This window comes from Protopterus annectens, chromosome 3.part1, assembly GCF_019279795.1.
Source record: "Protopterus annectens isolate FY-2018-M chromosome 3.part1, PAN1.0, whole genome shotgun sequence".
NCBI classification, from domain to species: Eukaryota; Metazoa; Chordata; order Ceratodontiformes; family Protopteridae; genus Protopterus; species Protopterus annectens.
In genome coordinates, this window is record NC_056732.1 from 127,029,675 (window position 1) to 127,049,846 (window position 20,172).

At 41.8% G+C, this 20,172-nt stretch overlaps 1 protein-coding gene across 5 annotated transcripts in view; it reads right to left on the bottom strand.

Annotated features, from left to right (window-relative positions):
- Window positions 1–20,172, bottom strand: part of FBXW5 (F-box and WD repeat domain containing 5) — a 1,165,047-nt gene that overhangs the window by 359,910 nt on the left and 784,965 nt on the right. For all 5 annotated transcript variants that reach the window (XM_044066651.1, XM_044066649.1, XM_044066650.1 and 2 more), the window contains one exon: window positions 5,807–6,320. In XM_044066651.1, the coding sequence (XP_043922586.1) occupies window positions 5,807–6,320 (514 nt within the window). The remainder of the gene's footprint in view (window positions 1–5,806; window positions 6,321–20,172) is intronic.

Genomic DNA, 20,172 nt, shown 5'->3' on the forward strand with positions numbered 1-20,172 from the left:
AGTTCTGCCAGGGGCAGTTTTGACTTTAATTCATTTATAGCTAAAGAATTTTCTGTTACAGAACTACCAGGTGTAGGTAAACACCAGGACATTGATGCTTTATCATATAGAGAGCAATTAGATGAACTCTATTATTTTTTGGAAAAGTATAAAAGGCTTGGGTGTGATTGTGTGTACTTGAAGGAATGTTTGAACAAAGAAATTGTGCCTAAGGGCTTGCGGATTACAAAGTTTCCTAACAATGTGGTGGAGGGTTCTGTTTTTCACAAGGAATTAGAAAAGATTTTTGACAAATGTGGTCCAGAAACTGTGGGTACTATATTGAAAGAAAATGAAAGGAATAGGAAGGATTTACTTGAAAAAATTGAAAACATGAATACTTGTATTACTAATGATTTATTGTTTCAAGTTGCAAATGAAAAGAAAAAGTATAGGGATATTTTTTCTGATATAGAGGCAAAATGTGTGGCCAATTCAAAAAGGAAACATTCTAAACTAGAAAGGGATTTGAAAGACTACAGGGAAGGTAGGGCTTATCCGAAACCTAAACCAATAACTTTTAGATACAATACAGCCCACAACTACAATGAAAATGCAGTTGGGAATTTTGTTCAACAAGAAGCTGAGTATGGAGAGCAAGACAATCATTCCAATTCTTTTGAAATTCCCCCTTTACGGAGGTCGGACAGGATTCGGTACCAGAATCCTGTCCGTCTCCCACAGTACAAACCCAACTTCAGACGGAACTATCATTAACTCTGGAAGGACAAAATAATACAACTATTTTCAGACATGGTAATATTTTTACATTAGATGATTTTAAGATTTTTAACTACAGTAACATAGAACTAAATGAAGGGCATTATCATCTTTTGTCAAAAGGTTTTAAATTCATTCCTACTAGAAAAGCTAGTCTATCTAGATCTATTTTAGATTTAAAAATGTTTCTCAGGAAAATGAATTTTTCTTTAATATTTCAGGATAATAACACATTACCTAGGCAAACAGCCACACTAAAGAGGAAAAGTACGATGAACCTACCATTACACCCACAGTTGAAAAATCTTGATTTTATATTAGAAAGAGAAATCAGGAAGGCTGTATCTGAACACAGGATTTTTCCTAATCTTACTGAAGCGGAAAGGGGAATACTAAATGAATTAAGAAATAATAAGGATATTAGAATTATGCACCCGGACAAAGGGGGTGGCACAGTTTTAATGGATTACATTTTGTATGAATCTAAAATGAAGGATTTACTAAATGACACAGATAAATATTCACGAGCTTCTGTCAATGAGGTCAATTTAGCAAATTCAAAGGTTAAACTATTACTTTATGATTTATTACTTGAGGGGTCCATTGACAAAGATACCTACAATTTTCTTTTGAATTCACAGCCAAGGGTTCCATCAGTCTTTGGAATTCCAAAGGTACATAAGGACCCAAATAATCCGCCACTTAGGCTTATTGTGGCATCTGAGGGTTCAGTTACATCCTCTTTAGCTAAATTTGTGGATGAAAAATTTAAAAAGTTGTCATACGATAGCCCACTGGTTTTGAAAGACTCATGGGATTTTTTCAGATGTGTCAAACCAGAATTACACTCAGCAGACTTGGCTTTTGTTACTCTTGATGTTGTTGATCTGTTTGGATCAATCCCCCATGACATAGCGCTTCAGTGGTTCGAAGACATCATGAGAGACAGTAAAAGACAGTAAAATGTTTACGTCAAATGACTTTAGGAATTGTTTAACTTTTATGGATGTAATTCTTCAGAACAACTTTATGTTTTTCCAGGGGGAATTTTTTCAACAGAAAAGAGGGGTAGCAATGGGGGCCAAATGTGCCCCCAAATATGCAAATCTAGTTTTGTCAAGATGGGAACAACTTTACATTTTAAACTGTCCTTTCATAGATTGTTGGTCCTTATATAAAAGATTCTTGGATGACATAGTGATTTTTTGGACAGACACTCATGAGAAATTTATAGAGTTTTTGCATTATATTAAAAATACCACAAACTTTTTGGATTTTACTTACACTTATAATACTGAAAATCTTACTTATTTGGATGTTAACATTAAGAAAGAACCAGGTGGTTTTGCATCATGCATCCATCGAAAGGAAACATTTTCCAACTCTTATCTACATTTCCAGAGTAGTCACCCTTATTTTCAGAAAAAAGAACTTGGTTAAAGGACAGTTGGTCAGGGTGAGCAGGATGACATCTGGTGAAGAAGATTTTACAACTGAGTGTGTAAAATTAATGGAAATGTTTAGTAAACGTGGTTACCCAAATTCTTTATTACAAGAAACAATGGAGTCAGTGGTTTTGGAAAGGAATAACAGGTTTGCTCCCATTCTTGGAAAATCTAATTATCAGCTTATTAAAGTTAATACTAACACCCAAGAAGAGAACAAATGGGATGACGCATACATTATGGATTTTTCAGGAGATGCAGGGGCAATGAAACAAATTATAACTAGAGAATGGAACAGGTTTACAAAGATTTCTGACCTTGAGACACTTAAAAATAAAAATCTGACATTTATTTTCCGTAAGGATGTAAATTTTAAACAACTTTTTGAGTTTGGGAAAGCAAATACTTCTTCAAAAAGACCCAGTACTTTTAAATGTGGTAGTTGTCCACAATGCCCTTTAATACACAACAGGGGTAGTATTCTAGTTACATCAAGAAATAGGGAGATTACCAGCAAATGTTTTTCCAACTGTAACACCAATGGTGTGGTATATATGGCTACTTGTAAGGTTTGTACTTCATTCTACATAGGCAAAACGGAGAGAAAATTAAGAAATCGTATTTATGAACACAGTTATGAAATTAGGATGCAAAATAACAAAAATGCCCTTTACAGACATACTTTGGTTTGTCCGCAAGCAACTTTTCTTTTTTATGTTTTGGAAATAGTACCCAAGGAATTGAGAGGGGTATGTGGGAGGCAAAACTCGAATATAGGGAGTTATTTTGGCAGATTGTTTTAGATTCCACAAAACCCCCAGGTTTAAATGATATGATTTCCATTACTTCAGTTTTGAAACCAAGGGCTGCTAAATTGTGATTTGAGGTACAGTCACAAGATGGCACTAAACACATGGGTTTTAGGTATATGTTTAACATTAAGGAATACAAAAGGTAGCTTTTTTAAAATGAAAAAGAAATAAATGCAGTTTTATGTTATATGAATTCAAAGCCAAAGTATAAAATGTTGAATTATAATACTTTTTATAATTATTTCATGGATCGTATTTTAACAATGATTTTAAAGTTTTTTTAAATGGGAAACTTTTATTACACTTTTTTACCTTTAAATTATTTGTTCAATTAAGGTATATTAATGATCAATTATCATTGTATTTTGCACAGGTTGAATGGTATAAAATGATGTAAGGTCTACTGTGATTTGTTCATCTCTGATGAAGACTTGGATTCTATGTCGAAAACGTATTCTTTTGTGTTGCAGCGTTAAGGAAATAAAGTGCTTGTGCTTATCTAAGGAGTTTGGTTTTGACCTTCATTTGGGCACTTGTGCAAGTCCTGTTTTTTGGTTTTAGTCTATTTCAGACTTGCACACATCTTTCGATTTGGTCTTGTATCCTTTTAGTAAGTATCTCAGTGGGCGCTGCAGTTGTTTCATTTGTCTGGACAGACACACGCCACAAGGGGCATTATAGTCAATGATTGGCCTAATGAGCGCTGTGTAATGGGGGAACAATGACATCCCTAGATCTGGACACAATCCCTTTGTTTACAAACTATGCAATAGAAAAGGACTTTCTTACAGCAACAAACACTTGCTAGTTAAGCCTCTGTCCACATAAGTTCCCAAATCTGAAACAACTGGGTCAACTCTTAGGGGCGTATAATCAATGTGGTAGTTCCCTGGGGTATATGACTTCCCAAAGGAAGTCCCAGTTTTTGGCATTTAGCTTCAGGCCGTGACTTTGGCACAAGTTATTTTTTAAGACAAACCTTCATGAAGGATGGCCAAATCATTTGGGAATTCAATGACTGGTCCTAGCTTGCAGTTATCTGCAAACTTAGTCAGCCAGAGCCCTTTGGTATTGGCTTTTACTTCAGAAAAGCAGATGCCAAACAGGAGAGGTCACGACCCAGAATCCTGAGAGACTGAACTGATGACTGGTCTCTGTGTGGAGGTAACTTCCCCTGTTGTGATTATCCATGTCCCAGATGGGGATCCAGCTGTGACACAGGAGCCTATTTCCAATTTATTTAGCTTTTCTGTTATGCCTCAGTGGGAACTGTGTCAAAAGCTTTGGCCAGGTTGAGTAAGCATGACCTGCCCCTGATGAATCCAAACTGAGATGAGTCCAGTGTTTCGAGGTTCCCTGTGTCCTAATTTTATTAATTCCATAAGTCTTTCCACAGCTTTGCACAGAAGACTGGTCAGACTTTTGGGTATGTAACTGCCTAGGTCTGTGGAATGTCCTCTCTTATGCAAAGGAATAACTATAGCTATTCTCCATTTGATTGATATAACACCTGCATGGATGCTGAGATTGAATAGTGCTGTTAACAGTCAAGCTTCATTCTATTTAATACTCATTCAGGACCCATTTATGCAGTACGTTTAGCTTCTGATAATACTTTTAGGACCTGGTTTTGTGTGACAGCTGGAGGTGTACCAGTTTCAGTATATACTGAGGGACGGATGGGGGGGGGGTTAAATCAGAGCTAAATTTGTCAGCTAGTAGGTTAGCTACATCTTCAGCCTCAGTGTAACATCTTTTACAACCAGGTCAGTACATTGCTGTGTTGTGCTTTTGAAATTACATACAAAACTATAAAATGCAGTGTGATTGTCTTTGGCAAGGGTAGCTGTTTTTGCTTCAAACTTCCCTTTGGTGATTTTTACTAAGCTCCTGAGTTGTTTATTATGCTTCCCTGAAACTTATGTGAGTGTTTAGGTTTAAGCAAGCAGAGTTGCAAATGAAGGGACTACAGGTGATGAAAAACCTTACATGAAGGAGGGGGCCAGTGCTACTAATTTAAATTTTGGGAGTTCAGGTCTTGACAGAATGGCCCACTATAGGAAATAAACTCAAACGGTTAAGCTATAATATGACAAAACATCTTGGATTTAAGATATCTTGTTGTAAATCTACATCAATTCCCTACTCATCTCTCAATGCTAATTAAGTGACGCACACACACCTCAAACTCTGGTTATCTTTCAACACATACATTAAAAATAACCTAAAGAATAAAACAGTAACCAAGCTAATAAGAAAGTGTAATGTTTCTGCTGGAGGACAAGCCACTTGCAACCGCATGCCACCTTGCTAATTGTATACAAAGTTCATGACTGCACAAACATGGAGAAAAGGAATCAGTCGGTACTCTCTTACAGTGACTACTCATTGTACAACCTACCTGTGCAGTCTCCAATTGATCACTGAAAAACAGAAGCACTGCTCGGCAACTGGTGCTCTTGATCATCAGCAGTATAAATCAAAAGGTGCTTTCAAGAAGTGGGACCCAGTCAGTCAGGATCTGTTGACTGGCCTGCATTAAAGCACTCTGCTCTCATTATCTTCCCCTTTACCTCGCATATGAGTTTCTTCACACCCATTTTGCATTTTTCTTTAAGGACAAACAAATACATACATGCACACATACATGTGCATAGCATTATATGAACCTTTAAAAGAGAGATCTTATCAGATATTACAAAATAGCATAAATCTTTAGCCTCAACATAAAGCGAGTTACATCTGAAAAAAAGTCTTGTCAGTTGTTATCTTCAGTACAGAACACCATACCTATCTGATGTGGGGAATATGTAAGGCATCCTGTGGTGAAAATTAAGTACTTCTGTCCTTCTACAATCTCAGAGGTAGGAATTTCGTCTGAATCCACTTTAGACCAGCTTTTAACTAACAATTTAGCTGTCGTTGCTTCTAGCTGTGGTTCAGTCATAGCAGGCTGCAGACTGTCATCGAGAAAACCATTCAAAAGCTGTTGTGGCTCATTCTCCATTTCCATCTCTTCATTAGTCTTCCATTCCAATGGCTTCACATCATCTGCTACATCTTCCCGAGCAAATTCTGTAATTTCTTTACACATTCTCAAGTCTTCATCCTCACTGTCACTGCCAAGGTCAAAGATACGACAAGTAGATGCAGAAGAGGCTAGCTGTGATTCATAGTCCAGAAGAAGATGTGGGTTGTTGTGCTGGTTGCAGTCTGCTACCATCACTGTCCTAATGGTGCTGGCATTAAGATTCTGAAGTTTAAACAGGCGTTTTACCACATTAACATCTTCTGATTCAATATCCTGCAAGAAAACAAAAAAATGACTTTCCTGAAAAAGTATACAACTTAAATTAACAGGGAGCTAACAACTGCTTACAGTGCATGGCTTTTTACCTGGTTATTTTGTACAAGTTATACCACTAGTGATCATATGCATGCAAAATTATTTGATATTGCAAATGAGATGCATAGAAGAAATTATTTTAGTTTTGCAGTACCTGTGTCCTTTGAGTCCACTACTAAAGAAAGATGTTTACTGTTTGGTGCATTTACTCGTATGACAAAAGCCAAAGAAACACAACACAATCAAATGAAAGACACTATGCAACTGCATTCCTATACAAAAAGTACAGTTTTGTACCTACCATAAATGTAGATGTTCGAGGATCCACATTGCTGCAGTCCTAACCATTGGGGTAGTCCGCTGTCCAGTCGGCCCGAATACCAAAGTATATGGCTGACGTCGGTCAAGGCGCATTAGACTGATGTCAGGACGTCAGGGTACTAATGCGCATGACCGACGTCATATCCTCAGTCTTTTCTTGCCCCAGATGTCAGAAGACCCTAAAAAGACAAGGCCCAAACCAAAAAACCAAAAAAAAAAAAACCCTGCACCAAACATATATACAATATATACAAATGTACAAGAGTATATCCTAACCCACACCACCACCCCTAAACACAGAGGGGAAGGAGGGAGGGTAAATTGGACTGCAGCAATGTGGATCCTCGAACATCTACATTTATGGTAGGTACAAAACTGTACTATGTTCTTCATTCCACATTGCTGCAGTCCTAACCATTGGGTAGAATCCCAAAGCAGAGTTAAGGGAGGCTGGCAAATCATAAGGAAGCAGGAGCTGTCAACATGCCTTGCAAAATAGCTGTGGCAAAACCAGCCCTAGATTTAGAGTAGAGAGGAAGATGGTAATGCTTAGAGAAAGTATGCACTGAACTCCAAGTAGCTGCCTCCAAAATATCCTTAGTTGCCACCCCTTAGAAATGCTGTTGAAGTGGCAGTAGCCCTAGTGGAATGAGGCCTAATCCCAGCTGGAATCTCCTTGCCATGATGGGAATAACAAAATGAAATGCAAAACCCAATCCACTTAGAAATAGTTTGCTTAGACACAGGCTTGCCCTGAGAACTCAAAGCAAAAGAAACAAACAACTGCTGAGACTGCCTGAAATCCTTAGTCCTGCTTAAATAATAACACAACTGCCTATGTACATCTAAAGTGTGCAAAATCTTTTCCCACTTATTTTGGGGATCTGCATAGAAAGTAGGCAAATGAATAGTTTGGTTTAAAGCCACACTAGAAACCACCTTAGGCATAAAGGAAGGATTAGTACGTAATGATACCCTATCCTTATGGAAAATCAAAAAAGGCTCTACTGCCATAAGGGCCTGCAACTCAGAAACCCTTCTTGCAGAAGTAATAGCCAACAAAAAAGCAGTCTTCCATGACAAGTATTTCAATTCAGCAGTAGCCGCAGGCTCAAAAGGTTGTAGAGTAAGTTTTTCCAACACAAAATTGAGATCCCAAGCAGGAGTAGGAGCTCTACGTGGGGGTCTTATATTCTTTGCCCCTCTAAGAAACTGCTTGAACAAAGGATGCGAAAACAATGGTGGGTCACAATCATAGTGAGCTGAAATTGCTGCAGCATGAATCTTAATGGAAGAGAAGGACAAACCTTTGTCCAATAACTCAGTAAGATATTGAAGAGCCACACTCAAATTAGGCTCAGAAACCTCCAAATTCTTTGCTGCACTCCAAAATAAAAATCTCTTCCATTTTTCTGCGTACACCTTCCTTGTACTAGGTCTTCTGGCTTCCATTATCACATTTAAAACTTGTTGAGGAAGTTGAGACCTACTGTGTTTCAGAACAGAATATGCCAGGCTGTTAGATGAAGAGAGTGAAGCTTGACATTGAGTAGGTGACCGTCCTTCTGAGATAACAGATGTGGAATCAAAGGCAAAGGCCATGGAGGCTTCCTTACCAGACTCCTTAGTAGTGGGTACCAGTGTTGCCGAGGCCAATCTGGAGCTATTAAAATCATCCTTGGCTTGTCTTGTCTGACCTTTAGGAGCACCTTTGGAAGAAGAGGCAGAGGTGGAAAGGCATACACATGAAGATTTTTCCAACTGAAAGAAAGAGCATCCACTTTCCAAGCTGTGTGATGAAACCCTTTGTGCAAAACTTTGGCAGCTGGTGGTTTAGTGGAGAAGCGAACAGATCTATGTCTGGAGTTCCCCATGACACTGTCAATTTCTGAAATACATGAAGATCCAGTTTCCACTCGTGGGGATCCATGATTTGTCTGCTTAACACATCTGCTAAGGAGTTCTGTGCTCCCGGCAGAAACCTTGCCTGTAGAGTTAGTTGCAAGCTGAGCGCAGTTTCCCATAAAATCATTGCTTGCCTGCATAGAGGATAAGAATGTGTTCCCCCTTGTTTGTTGATGTACCACATGACAGTTGTGTTGTCTGTTAGAATCAACACCTGCCCTGGAAGAAGTAACTCCTTGAAAGCCATTAATGCAAACTGGACTGCTAACATCTCCTTCATGTTGATATGTAGATGCTGAAGTCTGGCAGGCCACTTGTCTTGTATCCACTTTCCATTTAGATGAGCTCACCAAGCAATGTCAGAGGCATCTGTCGTTAAAATCTGACTCGCCTCTGGCCGGGTCACAGAGAGTCCCTTGTTTAGGTGACATTCCTGAGCCCACCACAGAAATTCTTTTTGAATGCAAGGTATTATTTGAATGACAGTGTCCAAATCCTGGCAGTGCTGTGTCCATACATTTTTGAGATACCATTGCAGCTTCCTCATATGCAGTTTGGCATTGGGAAGCACCAGAATACAAGATGCCATGAACCCTAAGGCTTGAAGGACTGTCCTTGCAGTCAGCCTGGACTGAAGAGATAATTGATGGAAGTAACTGGAAAGATTCTTTTGTTTGTCCGGGGTTAAAAAGGCCATCTGGGCTGCTGTATTCAGTCTCACACCCAGAAAGCACATGTCTTGAGAGGGTACTAGACTGGACTTTATTTCGTTCACAGAATACCCTAGGCATCTTAGCACTGCTATGACATATTCCAAATGCTGTAGAAGGTCTTCCTTTTCTTGAGCCAGAATCAGGCAGTCGACCAAATAAGGATAGATTTGAATTCCTTTTAGCCTGAAGTAAGCTATCACTGGAGCCAGAACCTTTGTGAATACTCTGGGCGCAGTAGATAAGCCAAAGGGCAATGCAGAGAACTGATAATGAGAATTTCCAGCTCGAAAACGCAGATACTTTCTGCAACTTAGTCTTATAGGCACATGAAGGTAAGCTTCCTTGAGATCTAAAGTTACCATCCAGTGATCTTTGCCCAGCAGAGGTAAAAGCTGTTGTAACGTCAACATTTTGAACTTGGGAATGTCCAGATAAGTGTTGAGGATAGATAAATCCAAAATTGGTCTCCACGTGTTCCCCTTCTTTGGTACTAGGAACAGGCGAGAATAAAATCCTAGGCCCCTTTCTGGTACAGGGACTGGCTGAATGGCCCCTATTTGGAGTAACAGAGAAATTTGCTTGTGAGCCTCTTTCCTTTGTGGAGGAGGAACGTCTGGCATGCCTTTGAAAGGGGCAAGGTATGGAAATAAAACCTGTAACCGTGGTGAATGATATCCAAAACCCATCTGTCTTGAGTAATTAAATCCCAATTTTCTTTGAAAAGAGACAGTCTTCCTCCCAAAGGAGCTGCCAGACGAGAATGAACTGGCAGCTGAAAAGGCAGGTCATTGGGTCTGTTTACGAAAGGACTGACCCCTGCCCTCACCAGAAGTCTGAGCAGGAGAACTCCCTGTTCTAGGCCTAAAAGAACCTTGAGCTCTGCCCCTACCACGTCTAGACCTACCCCTAGACTGGGAATCATAAGCAGGATATGTCCATCCCTTAGTAGGCCAATTTCTGCTAAACTTTGGAGGCTGCACCTGCAAAAAAATCTTTAACAGTCTGCATAGATTTAGCCTTGTCCTCCATTTTCTTTAAAACTGCTTCCACAGGCGAACCAAACAACACATCAGACTGTAAAGGAGCATCCAAAATCCTTGTCTTAACATGCTCAGCTAAATTCTGATCCCTCAACCAAGCGTGCCTGCGAAGAACAGACCCAGTGGCAGCCACCCTCGAGGAGGCCTGCACAGCATCAAAACCACATTGCAAAGAATGCTTACCCACTTGTTCAGACACATGAACTAAATCCAGCAACTCTTTACACTCAATACCTTCCGCCAGAGCATCCACCTTAGATTTCAATTGTGAAAGGAGATAATTTTGATATTTTAGCATGTGAAACTGACAATTCAACGCCCTCATGGCTAAAGTGGAAGAAGTATACACTTTCTTTCCCCATCTATCCAAAGCCCTTGCCTCTTTATCAGAGGGAACAGGATTTTTAACAACCGAGGCCTTAACACCCTTAGGCCCCTGAGAAACAATTTCTGGGTCTGCCCTAGGACTCTTAAAAGATACTTATGAGCTTCAGGCACCCTATAGTACCTATCAGGTTTAACAGGGGCAGGAGGCAAAGAATCAGGGTTCAGGGAAGCCTCTGCAAAAACATCTTCCACCACATTCCACACAGGAGGTATAGCTAAGGGCCTATGCTGGGGTAAAAACAAAAATTCCCTAAGCCTCTTCCTGGAATCAGAGAAATCTTGGCCTTCCCATTTAAAATGCTCCCTCATGGAATGCAGAGTCTCTGAAAATGAAAAATCCTCAGGAGGAGAAGCTGAAGGAGTGGAATCATCCACATCAGAATCAGAATAATGAGGAAACTCCTGCAAGTCTTCAGCCGAAGACTCAGAAGCCTCTGAACACTGTTCAAAACTCTCAAACTCAGGCTCCACCCTAGGCCTCCTCTAACTACCTTAGGAAGAGAGGGAAGAACAGTTACCTGAGAAGCCCCCTCAGCCTGGCCTACCTCCTGAGAGGGCACATCCTGTAACAGTAAAGTCTCTGCCTGAGACTCCACAGAAACTCCTGGCAAAACTTCTGGCTCCACTGAGCCTTCTAAAGAACCGACGTCCGGGACTGCCGGTTCTTCAACCCTAGGCTTTGCTGCTTTGTCCTTGCGCTTTTTGGACGAAGCGGGCGTCGGAGCATCCGACGGCATTTTATAATTACAACGCTTCCCAAACACTAACCTGGCACAGTCTAACCTTCTCTTAATAGTGCGTTTGTTAAATCTAGCACAAGAGCGGCATCCAACAACGTCGTGCTCAGGCCCTAAACAAGGTATACACAAAGTATGGTAATCCCTATGAGGTATCTGTTTCCCACAAGAAATACAGTTATTCACTTTTTCTGACATCCGTTAAATACTGAGGCAAGAAAAAACAAAATGTTCTAACGGGTACTTAGCCAACTTTGATTCGGTCTGAAACTCCGACTTCAGAAAATTTCAGAACGCCAACCTGCACTCGCAAAACTGCTTCTGCATCGGACCATGCGGCAAAAAAGACTGGGGATATGACGTCGGTCATGCGCATTAGTACCCTGACGTCCTGACATCAGTCTAATGCGCCTTGACCGACGTCAGCCATATACTTTGGTATTCGGGCCGACTGGACAGCGGACTACCCCAATGGTTAGGACTGCAGCAATGTGGAATGAAGAACATCTGAGAAAACCAGTGAGTGGTCCAAGGAACCAGTACTGGCCACTATAGAAAAGTACAGTTTTGTACCTACCATAAATGTAGATGTCCGAACTGGATAGCATCTGCAGTCATAACAAGTGGGTTGTCCTGTCGTCAGGCAGCCCTGCAGTCGGCCGGATTCCAAAGTCCGGGTCCGGCTTCGGCTGATGTCGCACTCCACCCGACGTCATCTCTGTTGGTCTTCGGGTATAAAAGCATCAGCCGACGCCATTTTCCTCAGTGTTTCTTGCCCCAGATGCCAGTAGCCCTCTTGCAGGCTAAAATTTGGATAGATGCCAATGTTTCCAAATAGATAGAGGTAAACACAACAATAAGCATATATGTACATATATACAAACAAATACACCATAAAAGACTCCCCCCCAACAGATAGCTATTAGGGGGGTAAACACCCTAGGAGTACCACAGAGGGAAGGAGGGAGGGTAATCCTGACTGCAGATGCTATCCAGTTCGACATCTACATTTATGGTAGGTACAAAACTGTACTATGTCCTTCATGGATGCATCTGCAGTCATAACAAGTGGGTAGAATACCATAGCCAACTAGGGGAGGAGGATAAAGGTAGATTATGGTGTGTTTAGGATCCCTTGCAGTACAGCAGTGGCAAACCCTGCTCGGGATCTGGAATATAAAGGCAAATTATAATGCTTGGCAAATGTATGCACGGAGGTCCAAGTAGCCGCCTCAATAATGTCTTTGGTTGCCACTCCTCGTAAGAAGGCTGTGGTAGTGGCTGTTGCCCTTGTAGAATGAGGTCTTATGTTCTGTGGAATTGGTTTTCCATGGAAGGAGTAACAGTATCGTATGCAATTTCCTATCCATTTGGAGATTGTCTGTTTGGAAATAGCTTTTCCTTCCCTTCCTGTTGCATAGGCTACAAAAAGTTGGTCAGTCTTTCTGCTATTTTTGTTCTGTCCAAGTAGTAGCGTAGCTGTCTATGTACATCCAAGGTATGCAGTATTCTTTCCCTCTGTTTTGTGGGTTGGGAAAGAAGGTAGGTAGGTGGATTGCCTGGTTTAAAGACACTCTGGATACCACCTTGGGCATAAATGTAGGATTAGTCCTCATGGACACTCTATCTTGGTGGAAGATTAGGAAGGGTTGCACTGCCATTAAGGCCTGTAGTTCTGAAACCCTCCTTGCTGAAGTAATTGCCAGTAGGAAAGCAGTTTTCCATGACAGGTGTTGTAGGTCTGCTGTTGCTGCTGGTTCAAAGGGTGACAGTGTCAACTTTTCTAGCACAAAGTTTAAATCCCAAGCTGGTAATGGTGGTTTCCTTGGAGGTTTTACATTCTTGATTCCTCTGAGGAACTGCCTGAGCAAAGGGTGCGAAAAAACAGGTGGATCAAAGCTGTATTCTGCTGAAATAGCTGATGCATGTATCTTGATGGAGGAGTAGGACAGGCCTGAATGAAGAAGTTCGGCCAGATACTCCAGAATGTTAGGCATATCTATGTTTGACACATCTTTTCCACTTTCCGTACTCCAAATGACAAACCTTTTCCATTTTGCAGCATAGTTCCTTCTTGTTGAAGGTCTGCGTGCTTCAAGAATAATGTCTTTAACTCTTTGGGAAATTTCTGGATTAGCTGCTGCTATGTGATGTTCCATGCAGTCAGTTGCAGCGTTTTTAGGTTTGTATGTATGATGCTGTAGTTGTTCTGAGTTAACATCAAAGGCATCAGGGGTATTGGCCACATATTGTCCCGAGACATGCTCTTCAGTAGTGGGTACCAGTGTTGTCTTGGCCAGTTTGGAGCTATCAGGATTATCCTTGGACGTTCTTCCTTGATTTTTAGTAGTACCTTGTGTATCAAAGGAAGAGGTGGGAATGCATATGCTGTTAGGCCTTTCCAGTTGAAGGAGAGTGAGTCCACTTTCCATGCTAGTGGGTGGAATGTCCTTGTGCAGAATTTTTTGAGCTGGTGATTGAGAGGTGATGTGAATAGGTCTATCTGTGGCATTCCCCATTTCTTTGAGATGGTCTTGAAGATGTCCGGTGCAGCTTCCATTCGTGGGCATCCGGTGGTTCTGCTTAATATGTCTGCTAGAGTATTGTCTTTCCCCGGTACAAATATTGCCTGTAACTGAATGTTGTAGCTGAGTGCCAGGGTCCACAGCTCCAAGGTCATTCTGCATAGGGGTATGAATGAGTGCCTCCCTGTTTGTTGATGTACCACATGACTGTGGTGTTGTCTGTCCTTATCATCAACAGGCCCTCTTTGAGAAATGGTTTGAACTTTTGGATTGCCAGTTTTACTGCCAGCATTTCTTTTAGATTGATGTGCAGGTGAAGTTGATCCTGTGTCCACAATCCTTGCACGCATTTGTCCAGCATGTGGGCCCCCATCCTAGGTCTGAAGCGTCTGTTGTGATGGTCTGGCTTGGTTGACATCTGCGAAAGGGTAGGCCTGGGTTTGACTGGCATGCCTGAGCCCACCATAGGAACTCCTGTTTTAAGCATGGAATTAGTGGGATTTCTGTTTCTAGACTGTGTCTGTGTTGGGACCATAAATTCTTTAGGTACCACTGTAGTTTCCTCATATGTAGTCTGGCAAATGGGACCAAGATTATGCATGATGCCATGAAGCCCAAGGCCTGCAGAACTTTTCTTGCTGTTAACTTGTTCAGTTTTGTTAGTGCCAAGAAGTAAAGAGGAAGTTCTTTTGTTTTTCTGTAGTCAGGAATGCCATTTGTTGTACTGTGTCCAATTCCGCCCAAGAATGTCCTTGTTTGGGATGGTATCAGCCTTGACTTTTGTAAATTGACTGTGTATCCCAGTCCTTGTAGCAAGTAAATGACCCTTTGTAAATCTGTTGTCAGCTTGCTTTTGTTGTCCCCTTGTAGCAGGCAGTCGTCCAGGTATGGGTAAATTTGAATTCCTGTAGTCTGCAATGGCGATTACTGATGCCAGGCATTTTGTGAATACTCTGGGCAGTAGATAAGCCAAAGGGCAATGCTGAGAATTGATAGTGCTCTGATCCTGCAAGAAATCTGAGGTATCTTCTGCAGATTGGTCGAATGGGGACGTGCAGGTATGCCTCCTTGAGATCTAGAGTTACCAGCCAAGACTCCTTGCCCAGCATGGGAAGAAGTTGCTGTAGGGTCAGCATTTTGAATTTTGGGACAATGATGTATGTATTTAAGGTGGACAGGTCGAGAATTGGTCTCCAACTTTTTTCCTTTCTTGGAACTAGGAATAGTCTGGAATAGAACCCCTTTCCTTGTTCTGCTGTTGACACTCTTTCCACAGCTCTCATGTTTGCTAACTCCATTATCTGGAGAGCCTCTGTTTTTTGATTTGGAGGTAGATTTGGCATTCCTCTTTTGACTGGTAAAGTGTGGAAGTGAAACCGTAACCTTGATCTATGGTTTGTAAAATCCACTTGTCTTTTGTTATGTAGTGCCAGTTCTTTGAAAATAAGGTTAACTTTCCGCCTAGAGGAGCTGCTATTTGTTCCCTGGTAGGCGGATTTAGGATTAAGTCACTGTGGTTGTGCTGATGTAGTGGCAGTGGCTGTGTCTGTGCCTCTGTTGTTACCTTGCCACTGTCGTCCTCTGTAGGCACCTCCTCTGGATTGGTTTCTGCCTCTGGAACGCCTATTCCTGCCCCTTTGAAATTTTGTGGAGTCAGGAAAGGACCAATTTTGGCAGGCCAGTTCCTGCTAAACCTTGGGGTTGAACCTGCAAGAAATCTTTAACAGTTTGAACAGATTTTGCCTTTTCTTCCATTTTCTTCATAACCTGCTGGGCAGGTGTACCAAACAAACTTGTCTTGTCCATAGGAGCATCTAGCAACTTAGCTTTAACATGATCCGGTAAAGCTTGTTCCTTTAGCCATGCATGCCTTCTTATCACTGTGCCTGTCATGGCTGATCTAAATGAAGCCTCCAGTGCATCATAGCCACATTTTAAGGAATGGTTGCTAACCTGTTGTATGTTATTTACCATCTCTAATACATATTTCTTATCAAGAGATTCATCAGTGGTTAGTTTTTAGTTAACTGATCAAGCATAAACTCTTGGTATTGTATCATGTGAAACTGACAGTTTAAAGCTCTAGCTGAGAGAGTAGCTGAAGTGTAGACCTTTTACCCCATCTGTCTAATGACCTTGCTTCCCTTTCAGAAGGAATAGGGTTTTTAGCTGTGGTCGGCTACTGCCTTGGGACCCTGGGATATAGTTTCTGGGTCTGCAAGTGGGGCCTTGTAAAGGTGGTGATGAGTATCTGGCACCCTGTAAAATCTGTCTGGTTTGGCAGGGGCTGGGGTAAAGAATCTGGAGTGGAGCAAACATCATTGAAAGCATCATCCACCACAGAGAGAACAGGAGGTATAGCTAAGGGCCTGTGCTGTGGGAGGTGCAGAAAGGTCCTAAGTCTTTTCTGGAGTCTGAAAAATCCTGTTGCTGCCATTGGAACTGTTCTCGCATGGCATGCAAGGTTTCCCAAAGGAGAATTCTTCTGGTGGGGAAGCAGCTGGAATGGATTCTTCAGCATCAGAATCTTCAAAATTGGAGAAGGGAGCCTCTGGCTGGTCAGTTATGCCTGATTCATCAGCAGAATCATCAGAAGACACTGGCTCAGGGGGCTCTGCCCTAGGTCTCTTCTCTGGGGCTGAGAGGCCCTGTCTGGGTGAGATTGAGATCCTCTAATTAAAGAAATTAAATCTTCTGCCAAAGAAAGCATTTGAGAACTGGAAGAGGGCCTGGATGTGGGGGGTTTAACAGGCACTGTTTTAGTAGTCTTGGCTGCTTTAGCTCTGGCGAAGGCCTTAATGGACATGGCTGCTGGAGGCCTAGCAGCACCACGTGCTGGGGTAGAGACATCCAAGGGGATGGTGTCTGATAAGTCAACCACCGTAGTGGGTAAAATTTCTGAGGTCGATTCAAGAGTTGTAGCAGGGGCCTCAGTTGTAAGAATAGGTTCAGCTGTACTTTGATCAGTTTTCGGTTTCGCCGAAACCGCGACACTCGCTGTTTGCTTTACCGTGGTTTCGGCCGAAACCGCGGACCGCGAAAGTGTCGGTCTTTATCTTTGCGTTTTGGTAGATTGGGTAGTCGGAGGATCCGGCGGCATAATGTACGCAAAATCAGAACCGAAAAACTGTTCTGCAAACTCCGACCGACGCCTAAGCGTTCGGTTGAAAGAGGCACAGGCGAACAGGCTGCTACGTCGTGGGCTGGGCCTAAACAAGGCAGACAGTAAGAGTGGAAATCTTTATGAGGTATTTGTTTCCCACAGGTTAAACAATTGTTAACTTTTTCTGACATCGGCTGAGGCAAGAAAGAGTCCCCAACGGGTACTTAGCTTTAGAAGTCTTCAAGTAGTATTCGGTAGAAGTAATCTCTGGATCCGACCGACCGGCACTTGCGAACAGCTTCTGCTTGGCGCCACGGCAAGAAAGACTGAGGAAAATGGCGTCGGCTGATGCTTTTATACCCGAAGACCAACAGAGATGACGTCGGGTGGAGTGCGACATCAGCCGAAGCCGGACCCGGACTTTGGAATCCGGCCGACTGCAGGGCTGCCTGACGACAGGACAACCCACTTGTTATGACTGCAGATGCATCCATGAAGGACATCACCCAGCAAAGGCTGTGGCATAAAAAAACTCCTAGGAGGAGGCAAGGGCTCTTTGAAAGATTATTTCCTTTTAGGTACCATGGGAGAAAGAAAAGCTGAACAGGTGTTTGAATCTAGGGTCTGAATGATGCACAGCTTGATGTCCAGCAAGAGCTGCTGGAAGAGTCTATCAAAGGGCAAGTATGTATAGTTTAGACAAGCACTGCTCACACTTACCCTTAGTAAAAGTTCCTTTCACTTACTAACAGAGTTGAAAGGCAGGACATTAAATCAAACTCCCCAAACAAAATTCCTTGAAGTGCAACTACAGGAAAGAAAAGAAGGTATGTTGTCACAAGTGTATGCAAGTACTACATCTAATTTACACATACAAAATCCTTTTCAATTCTATTTAGACTCAAAAGCAAGCATAAGCATTACATTTTAGAATCAAAACAGCCCCCCCCCTCCCCCGCAAAAATAAGTATTTACCACTTTTACAGAATCACTAAAGTGCCTATCAGTGTATTTTGGTTTTGAGATTAGAATCACTAAAGTGATTGTTTCCATGAAAGCAGACACAATTAAAAAAATATGGTGGTCTTAACGAGATATAACCAAGCTCGTCAAAAAATAGAACTCTACAAAAATAGTACAGAAGGGATTTCCCTACAGGGACTCATTTTCCAAAAGTGGCAGCAAAAGGCTGGTTTTTGATCCTCTGAAGCCAGGAGTAGTGCTCCAAGGGCTGCAAGAAAAGTACAGTTGTGTACACTTAACATAAATGTAGATGTTAGAGTGTATTCACTGTTGCAGTCATCACATTTGGGTACTCTGCTGGCAGGTTGCCCACAGTCGGCTGAATATCTATGTCTTGGATCCTGAGTCGGCTGCTGTCTCCTCTTCCATGACGTCAGGTCATCAGGGGTATAAAACATGCAGCCAACGCCATTTTATTCAGTTTTTCTTGCCCCAGATGTCAGGTGCCCCCCCAAATGGGGAGCAAAAATATGTATATATAAATGAACAATATATATATATATATATATATATATATATATATATATATATATATATATATATATATATAAATGCACTTTAGTAACACAAACTTTACCTTCATCTAAAAGCAAATACACCACAAATGCTTTAGAATATAGTGAAGGAAAGAGAAGTTCTAGAAGAAAAAAGGGGGATGGCGGGTGGGTAACCAGGACTGCAACAGTGAATACACTCGAACATCTACATTTATGGTAAGTGTACACATCACTGTTGCAGTCGTCACATTTGGGTAGAATTCCAAAGCTATGGATGAGAGGATGGAACTAAACTGCATTAGGGGTTGCTATAAGGCCCTGCAGAACTGCAGTGGCAAAGCCTGCCCTGGACTTAGAGAAGAGTGGCAAATGATAATGCTTTGTAAAAGTATGAACAGAGCTCCAAGTAGCAGCTTCTAGAATGTCTTTGGTTGGAACTCCTCTGAGAAAGGCTGCTGAGGTAGATGCAGCCCTAGTGGAATGTGACCCGATTCAAGTAGCAGAAATGAATGCAGTGGCTTATCCACTTAGAAATAGTCTGCTTTGATATAGCCTTTCCCTCTGATCCTGCAGCAAATGCCACCAGTAGTTGCTCAGTTTTGCTTAGATTTGGTCCTGTTTAAGTAGAATCTTAGTTATCTGTGTACGTCCAATGAATGCAGAAACCACCCCTTGTTCTGCGGATTTGGGTAAAAAGTTGGCAGGTGAATAGTTTGGTTAAGAGCCACACTGGATATCACCTTAGGCATAAATTAAGGATTGGTCCTGAGGGACACCCTGTCTGGGTAAAATGTAACAAAAGGCTCCACAGCCATGAGGGCCTGTAGTTCTGAAACCATTCTTGCTAAAGTGATTGCCAAAAGGAAAGCTGTTTTCCAGATAAAAACTTTATATCCGCAGTAGCTGCTGGTTCAAAAGGAGGTAAGGTGAGTTTTTCCAGCACAAAATTGAAGTCCCATGCAGAAGTTGGTGATCTTCTGGGAGGCCTTAAATTTCTGGCCCCTCTAAGATACTGTTTTAGCAGAGGATGAGAAAAGATGGGAGGATCCGTGCTGTAATGAGCCAAGATGGCAGAGGCATGGATTTTTATTGAAGAAAAAGATAGGCCCTTGTCAAGCATCTCAGTCAAGTATTGTAAAATCTGAGGAATATTTGGTTTTGTTATGTCCGTTCCTTGTGCTTGGTTCCAAGCACAGAATCTCTTCCATTTATCAGCATAAGATTTTCTAGTACTAGGCCTTCTGGCTTCCAAAATGACATCCATCACAGATTTACTGAGAGGTGTTTGAATAATTACATGATCAGCCATGCTGCCAGGTTCAAAGTTTGGAGCTGAGCGTGCAGAATTTGATTGCTCTGCTGAGACAATAGATGAGGTATTTGAGGCAAGTACCAAGGAGGGAGTTGAGACATATTCCTTAGAATTGGGTACCAGTGCTGGCGAGGCCAGTCCGGGGCAATTAGGATCATTTTTGGTTTTTCCTGTCTGACTTTTAGCAAGATCTTGGGGAGAAAATGCAGAGGAGAAAAGGCGTAAACCGATAGGTTTTTCCAACTGA